The following is a 9,034-nucleotide window of genomic DNA, read 5'->3' on the forward strand; positions in this document are numbered from 1 at the left end:
ACCCCACTTCTACCCCTGTAAAGACCTCCCATCTAAAAGCTCCCGAAGACAGCACAAGGTGTTGATATTACATTACTTGAGGAGAAGGAGATATAAATAGTTTTCATAAAACCCCCATGCACAATTAAACTCAATTAAAAGCCTGTAGAATGCTAAAAGTAGTAATGAGTACAGGAGGCTGCAGAGCAGAGAGTACAGGTGCGCCCTTCCTTGTAGTCAGTAAACGCTGGCAAGTAAGAGGAGACGTGACTTCACTTGAGCATTGGAGAAGCAAAAAAGTTGCCTTGTCATCCTAGGTTGGTGGCAGACTTGCTTTTGCTCCCAAATCTGGGAGTGTTCTTGGTGAGGGTGGAGCAGACTCTCTGTGACAGGGAGCTGGATGAAGGAGTCTTGAGGAACTGATGCTCAGGAGTGGTCACAGGCCCCAGTAAATTCACTTTAACATCTGGGGTCTGTGGTGTTGAAAAGGCATTTGAGTTTTCGATGTCATGCATGGGGTCAATGTTCTCTTGTTCCACCATCATGAACTGACTCCAGTATTCCAGGGGTAGTGAAAGCAGGTGCTCTATCACCTTGGGTTGACGCTTGATGTCCTGTAACATTATCACTGGATCTGGATTGGGCACAGCATGGGCAACTATTGTAGGGCCAAAGACTTTAGCCAGATTGGCAACATCCATTTTAGTGCTTGGGCTCTGAGCCACTCTCTGCAAGTGAATCATGAGGAAAGCTAATGTGTCTCTGTTGGCCTGGGGCAGTTCACCAACAGCCTGGTACATGGCAGCTATGCTGTTGTCCTCATCTGTGATTTCTGCTGCTTCCATAAAGGTCTTGTTTAGCCGAATGGTCAGAAGGGGTTCTTTGAGGTTTCGAAGGAAGTCTTTCAGGAGGCTACAGGTAGCATGGATGTCATCCACTTTGCTGTGGAGGGGTACAGTTTTCACTCTGAGGAATTTCTCTTTCAGCTCTTTTACTGTCCGGTCACAGCCTGAGATCCGATACAGGCCTGTCTCGGTCAGCTCTCTCTGCTCAATCTCATTTACACAGTGGACAACAATTGAAGGGATCATTGGAGAAGTCTGGGACACATAATCTGCCAGCATTCCTTCTCCGATCTTGACAGGTGTTCCTATCAGGGTAGGAATGCAGGGAAGGGGACAGCGGTCCTGACATTCTGGATGAGTGTCGACAGTCTCGACACTTTAGAGATAGCTTGCCAAACTTTATTCGCTTTCCACATGGTACACAAGATTCGGGTTTAATAACCGTCTTAGAGACAAAGTCATGCAGGCGCATTCCTCCATTGCTTTGTGGAGTGTTGGAGCCGCCTGTGTCGGTTTTGGGCTCTGGCTGCCTGCTGCTCAAGGTGGAGTCACTATTCCAAGGCTGTAAAGTCCCTGTTTTCCTTCGGTTCCTGGTCCAACATGGCACAGTCTCAGTAGTGGACACAGCTTCAATGGGCCCGCCATCATTGGGAACAGTAACTGTAGTTTTTGCAACTATGGATTCATTTCCCTGGTCTGCTGTGGAGCCAATGGAACGAGTTTTCTTTACAGGTCCGGGGGGACCATCAATGAACTGTTGGCTACTAGAGCGCCTCTTTTCTCTCTTCTTCAGTTTAAAAGTCTTTACCAAAGAAGAATCCCAATCCAGCGATTCATCAGTCTTGTCAAAGCTGATATCTGATAAAATGGAGCCAGATTCATCAATGGTTGACAGTCTTTTGTTCCCAGCATTGCCGCTGGACGGTTGGCCTCTGTTGAGAAAAGCCAGAGCTGATCTTTGCTCCTCGCTTAGTTGAATGCTGCCAGATGTGTCACACATGAGCATCTCTCGAATCAGCTGAATCTGTCTTTCCAGCTTTTCACAGTCAGCCTCAGCTCGCTGTCTCCGTTTGATCTCTACCTCCACCTGATTGCGTGCATGCTTCAGCTTAACATCCAGAGCACTACGCTCAGTCTCTACTTTCATCAAAAGATCCTTGTGTTTGCCCAGCTCGTGATCTGTTCTCTGCCACTTTTTACGGAATTCTTCAAAGTCCTTGGCCAACTGGATAAATTGGACTTCATTTCCTTCACTGAGAATCTCCATCCGGCATACAAGCTGCTCAAACAGATTCTGCATATTCAGCATCAAAGTACCCATCTTTATTTTGCACTTAATAAGTGCCTGTTGAATGATTAAGCTATAGGAAAAGCGTCTTCTCTGAACACTTTCGATAACTCGAAAAGCTCACCTTCCACATTGAAGAGTATGATGACGTTTCTTTTCTCGCAACTCCCAGCACCCACTTGGCCGGGTCCCCCGGGCCCCACCTGGGCGGCCTTCCACTTCCCTCCGCGCCTCACCCAATGGCAGAGAACTTCCCTTGTTACTTTTAATATTTTTTCTTCATATTTAATTTTTGATAGTTTTATTCATATGTATCTTTGCATGTTTCTCCTTGGATTTAACCTCATGGGAGTCTCTGTACTTCCTGGACTTGATTAACTATTTCCTTTCCCATATTAGGGAAGTTTTCAACTATAATCTCTTCAAATATTTTCTCAGACCCTTTATTTTTCTCTTCTTCTTCTGGGACCCCTATAATTCGAATGTTGGTGCATTTAATGTTGTCCCAGAGGTCTCTGAGACTGTCCTCAATTCTTTTCATTCTTTTTTCTTTTTTCTGCTCTGTGGTAATTATTTCCACTATTTAATCTTCTAGGTCACTTATCCTTTTTTCTGCCTCAGTTATTCTGCTATTGATTCCTTCTAGAGAATGTGTAATTTCATTTACTGTGTTATTCATCATTGTTTGTTTGCTCTTTAGTTCTTCTAGGTCCCTGTTAAACGTTTCTTGAATTTTCTCCATTCTGTTTGCAAGATTTTGGATCATGTTTACTATCATTACTCTGAATTCTTTTTCAGGTAGACTGCCTATTTCCTCTTCATTTCTTTGGCCTGGTGGGTTTTTACCTTGTGCCTTCATCTGCTGTGTGTTTCTCTGTCTTCTCATTTTGCTTGACTTACTGTGCTTGGGGTCTCCTTTTTGCAGGCTACAGTTCGTAGTACCTGTTGTTTTTGGTGTCTGACCCAGTGGCTAAGGTTGGTTCTGTGGGTTTTGTAGGCTTCCTGGTGGAGGGGACTGGTGCCTGTGTTCTGTTGGATGAGGCTGGATCTTGTCTTTCTGGTTGGCAGGACCACGTCTGGTGGTGTGTTTTGGGGTGTCTGTGGGCTTAGTATGATTTTAGGCATCCTCTCTGCTAATGGGTGGTGTTGTGTTCCTGTCTTGCTAGTTGTTTGGTACAGGGTGTCCAGCTGTGTAGCTTGCTGGTCATTGAGTGGAGTTGGGTCTTAGCATTGAGATGGACATCTCTGGGAGAGCATTCACCGTTTGATATTACATGGAGCTGGGAGGTCTCTGGTGGACCAATGTCTTGAACTAGTCTCTCCTAACTTGGAGGCCCAGGTGTGACACCCGGCTGGAGCATGAAGACACTCTCAGCCACATGGCTCAGAATAAAAGGGAGAAAAAAAGAAAGAAAAAATAAAATAAAGTTATTAAAATAAAAAGTAAAAATATTATTAAAAATAAGTAAAATAGGGCTTCCCTGGTGGCGCAGTGGTTGAGAGTCCGCCTGCCGATGCAGGGGACATGGGTTCGTGCCCCAGTCTGGGAAGATCCCACATGCCGTGGAGTGGCTAGGCCCATGAACCATGGCCACTGAGCCTGCGCGTCTGGAGCCTGTGCTCCGCAATGGGAGAGGCCGCAACAGTGAGAGGCCCGCGTACCTCAAAAAAAAAAAAAGTAATTTAAAAAAAGAAAGAAAGAAAGAAGAGAGCAGCCAAATCAACAAACAAATCCACAAGTGATATCAAGTGCTAAAAACTATTTTTAAAGAAAAAGGACAGACAGAACCCTAGGACAAATGGTAAAAGCAAAGCTATACAGACAAAATCACAAAAAGAAGCATACACATACACGCTCACCAAAAGAGAAAGAGAAAAAACTATATATCTATATATAAAAAAAGAAGAGAGCAACCAAATCAATAAACAAATCTACCAATAACAGCAAACTCTAAATACTAAAGTAATATAAACATAAGACCAGAAACAAATCAGATGCAGAAAGCAAACCCCAAGTCTACAGTTGTTCCCAAAGTCCACTGCCTCAATTTGGGGATGATTCATTGTCTATTCTGGTATTCCAGAGATACTGGGTACAACAAGTTGATTGTGGAGATTTAATCCATTGCTCCTAAGGCTGCTGGGAGAGATTTCCCTTTCTCTTTTTTGTTCACACAGCTCTTGGGGTACAGCTTTTGATTTGGCCCCACCTCTGCATGTAGGTTGCCTGAGGACATCTGTTTCCCGCCCAGACAGGTCGGGGTAGAGTAACAGCTGATTAAGGGGCTCTGGTTCACTCAGGCTGAGTGGAGGGAGGGGTACGGAATGCGGGGTGAGCCTGCAGTGGCAGAGGCCGGTGTGAGGTTGCAATAGCCTGAGCCACACTGTGTGTTCTCCAGGGTTGTCCCTGGATCACAGGACCCTGGCAGTGGCAGGCTGCACAGGCTCCCTGGAGGGGAGGTGTTGATAGTGACTTGTGCTTGCACACAGGCTTCTTGGTGGCTACAGCAGCAGCCTTAAACTTTCATGCCCATCTCTGGTGTCCTTGCTGATAGCTCCGGCTTGCGTCCGTCTCTGGAGCTCGTTTAGGCGGTACTCTGAATCCGCTCTCCTCGTGCACCCCGAAACAATAGTCTCTTGCCTCTTGAGCAGGTCCAGAGTTTCTCCTGGACTCTCTCCTGGCTAGCTGTGGCACACTAGCCCCCATTCAGGATGTGTTCATGCAGCCATCACCAGTCCTCTCCCTGGGATCTGACCTCTGAAGCCCGAGCCTCAGTTCCCTGCCCCGGTGGTTGAGCCAGCAAACCTGTGAGGCTGGTGAGTGGTGGTTAGCACCAATCCTCTGTGCGGAAATCTCTCCGCTTTGCCCTCTGCACCCCTGTTGCTGCGCTGTCCTCCGTGGCTCTGAAGCTTCCCCCTCCGCCACCCGCAGTCTCCACCCGCGAAGGGGCTTCCTAGTGTGTGGAAACCTTTCCTCCTTCACAGCTCCCTCCCACTGGTGCAGGTCCCGTCCCTATCCTTTTGTCTCTGATTTTTCTTTCTTCTTTTGCCCTACCCAGGTACGTGGGGAGTTTCTTGCCTTTTGGGAAGTCTGAGGTCTTCTGCCAGCCTTCAGTAGGTGTTCTGTAGGAGTTGTTCCACAAGTAGATGTATTTTTTTAAATAAATTTATTTATTTTATTTATTTATTTTTGGCTGCGTTGGGTCTTCATTGTTGTGTGGGGTTTTCTCTAGTTGCAGGTAGCAGGGGCTACTCTTCCCTGTGGTGCATGGACTTCTAATTGCAGTGGCTTCCCTTGTTGTGGAGCACAGGTGGGCTTCAGTAGTTGTGGCACACAGGCTCAGTAGTTGTGGCTCGTGGACTCTAGAACACAGGCTCAGCAGTTGTGGCACATGGGCTTAGTTGCTCCGCAGCATGTGGGATCTTCCCGGATCAGGGCTTGAACCTATGTCCCCTGCACTGGCAGGTGAATTCTTAACACTGTGTCACTAGGGAAGCCCTGTAGATGTATTTTTGATGTATTGTGGGGAGGAAGGTGATCTCCACGTCGTACTCCTCCACCACGTGGAAGGTCTCCCCCAACACATTTTGAGATGTATGAATAGTTTTATTTTCTTTCAGTTCAAAATATTTCTAATTCCCTTTGAGATACCTTCTTTGACCCATGGATTATTTGAAAGGTGCATAGTTTAATTTTCAAGTGTTTGGAAATTTCCCTATTGTGTTACTCTTATTGATTTCTAGTTTAATTCCATATGGTCTGAGAAGACACTTTGTGTTATTTCAAATTTAAAAAAATAATCCTTGCTTTGTGACTGAGGGTAAGATTTATCTTTGTGAATGTTCCATATGCACTTGAAAAGAATGTATATTCTTCAGCTGTTGGGAGGATTTTTCAATAATGTCAGTTCCATTTGGTTGATGGTGTCATTCATTTACTCTATATCCTTCCTGATTTTCTTTTTTTTTTTAAATGGAAGTATAGTTGATTTACAATATTATATTAGTTCAGGTGTACAACATACTGATTATACTCCACTTAACGTCATTTCAAAATAATGGTTCTACTTCCCTGTGCTGTACAATATATCCTTGTTGCTTATTTATTTATTTATTTATTTATTTGCGGTATGCGGGCCTCTCACCGTTGCGGCCTCTCCCGTTGCGGAGCACAGGCTCTGGATGCTCAGGCTCAGAGGCCATGGCTCACGGGCCCAGCCGCTCCGTGGCACGTGGGATCTTCCCGGACTGGGGCACGAACCCGTGTCCCCTGCATCGGCAGGCAGACTCTCAACCACTGTGCCACGAGGGAAGCCCACTTAATTATTTTATACATTGTAGTTTGTATCTCTTAATCCCCTACCCCTCTCTTGCCCCTCCCCACTACCCTCAACCCACTGATAACCACTAGTTTGTCCTCTATATCTGTGAATCTATTTCTTTTTTTGTTATATTCACTGGTTTGTTTTATTATTTAGATTCCATGTACAAGTGATAACATAAAGTATTTGTCTTTCTCTGTCTGACTTATTTCACTAAGCATAATACTCTCCAAATCCATCCATGTTGTTGCAAAAGGCAGAATTTCATTCCTTTTTATGACTGAGTAATATTCCATTGTTTATATATGCTCCACACCTTCTTTACCCATTCATCTGTTGATGTACACTTATGTTGTTTCTATATCTTGGCTGCGGTAAATAATGCTGCAATGAACATTGGGGTGCATGTATCTTTTTTGAATTAGTATTTTCATTCTCCCAGATATATACGCAGAAGTGGAACTGCTTAATCATACGGTAATTCTATTTTTAGTTTTTTTGAGAAACCTCCATACTGTTTTCCATAGTGGCTGCACCAATTTACAATCCCACCAACAATGTACAAAGGTTCCCTTTTCTCCACGTCCTCTTCAATGCTTGTTATTTGCAGACTTTTTGATGGTAGCCATTCTGACAAGTGTACAGTGGTATCTTGTTGTGGTTTTGATTTCCATTTCTCTGATAATTAGCAATGTTGAGCATCTTATCATGTGTTTGTTGGCCATGTGTATATGTTTTTGGAAAAATGTCTATTCAGATCTTCTGCTCATTTTTTAATGTTGTTGTTTTGTTTTGATATTGAGTTGTATGAGCTGTTTATATATATCTGGATATTAACGCCTTATTGATCATATCATTTGCAAATATTTTCTCTCATTCAGTTGATTATCTTTTCATTTTCCTGGTTTCCTTTTCTGTGCAAAAGCTTTTAAGTTTAAATAGTTTCCGTCTATTTATTTTTTTTGCTTATGATTCCTTTGCCTTAGGATACAGATCCAAAATAAATTTTGCTATGATTTATGTCAAAAGAGTGTTCTGTCTATATTTTCTTCCAGAAGTTTTATGGTGCCATGTCTTATATTTAGGTCTTTAAACCACCTTGAGTTTTTTTAAAATATGGTGTGAGGGAGAGTTCTAATTTCATTCATTTACATGAGGCTGTCCAACTTTCCCAACACCACTTGCTGAAGAGATGGTCTTTTCTCCATTGTATATTCTTGCATCCTCTGTCACAGATTAATTGATCATGTAAGTGTGGGTTCATTTCTGGCTATCTATTTTATTTCATTGATATATGTGTGTTTTTTCATGCCCATATCATACTATTGTAATTACTGTAGCTTTGTAGTATAGTCTGAAGTCAGGTAGCATGATACCTCCAGCTTTGTTCTTTTTCTCAAGATTCCTTTGACAACTTAGGGTCTTTTGTGGTTCCATATAAATTTTAAGATTATTTGTTCTAGTTCTGTGAAAAATGTCATGGGTATTTTGGTAGAGATTGCATTAAATTTGTAGATTGTTTGGGGTAGTATGGACATTTTTAAAATATTATTTCTTCTAATTGGTGAATACTGGATACATATGTTTCTTTGTATCACCTTCAATTTCCTTCATCAATGTTTTATAGTTTTCAGAGTACAGGTCTTTCACTTCCTTGGTTAAGTTTATTCCTAGATATTTTATTTTGGGGGGTTAAAAATTATCCCAATTTTAAATGGGATTGTTTTCTTGCTTTCTCTTTCTGATAGTTCACTATTAGTATACAGATAACCAACAGATTTCTGTATATTAGTCTTGTATTCTGCAACTTTACTGGATTCATTTTAGTTCTAATAGTTTTTTGGTGGAGACTCTAGGGTTTATATATAGTATCGTGTCATCTGTAAATAGTGACAGTTTTACTTCTTTCCCTCCAATTTGCATTTTTTTACTTCTTTTTCTTGTCTGATTTCTGTGGCTAGGACTTCCAATGCTATGTTAAATAGAAGTTGCAAGAGGGGCATCATTTTCTTGTTTCTGATTTCAGAGGAAAAGCTTTTAGCTTTTCACCATTGAGTATGATGTTAGCTGTGGGTTTGTCATAAATGGCCTTTATTATATTGAGATATGTTCCCTCTATACCAAGTTTGATAAGAGTTTTTATCATAAATGAATGTTGAATTTTGTCAAATTTTTTTTTGCATCTATTGAGATTATCATGTGGTTTTTATTCTTCAATTTGTTAATGTGGTGTATCATGTTGATTAATTTATGGGTATTGATCCAAATCTGCATGCCTGGAATAAATCTCACTTGATCATGGTATATGATCCTTTTTATATAGTGTTGAAGTTGTTTTGCTAATATTTTGTTGAGGATTTTTGCATCCATATTTATCAGCAATATTGGTATGTAACTTTCTTTTTTTGTAGTGTGTTTGTCTGGTTTTGATATCAGGGTAATGATGGCCTCATAGAATTAATTTGGGGGTATCCCTTCCTCTGCATTTATTTAGAATACTTTAAGAAAGATAGGTATTAGCTCTTCTTTTTGTGTTTGGTAGAATTTCCCTGTGAAGCCATCTGGTCTTAGACTTTTGTTTCCTGAGAGTTTTTTGATTA

General features: G+C 42.0%; 1 protein-coding gene across 1 annotated transcript; it reads right to left on the reverse strand.

Moving 5' to 3' along the window:
- Nucleotides 1-251: 251 nt before the first annotated feature.
- Nucleotides 252-2,295, reverse strand: LOC307189400 (rac GTPase-activating protein 1-like; the record flags this gene model as incomplete). Its single annotated transcript, XM_079927452.1, is given in 3 exon segments — nucleotides 252-287; nucleotides 291-1,185; nucleotides 1,187-2,295. Coding segments are annotated over 3 exon segments (1,890 nt in total). The 5' UTR covers nucleotides 2,146-2,295.
- Nucleotides 2,296-9,034: the final 6,739 nt, after the last annotated feature.

Source organism: Stenella coeruleoalba, assembly GCF_951394435.1.
Source record: "Stenella coeruleoalba genome assembly, chromosome: 7".
Classification (NCBI taxonomy): domain Eukaryota; kingdom Metazoa; phylum Chordata; class Mammalia; order Artiodactyla; family Delphinidae; genus Stenella; species Stenella coeruleoalba.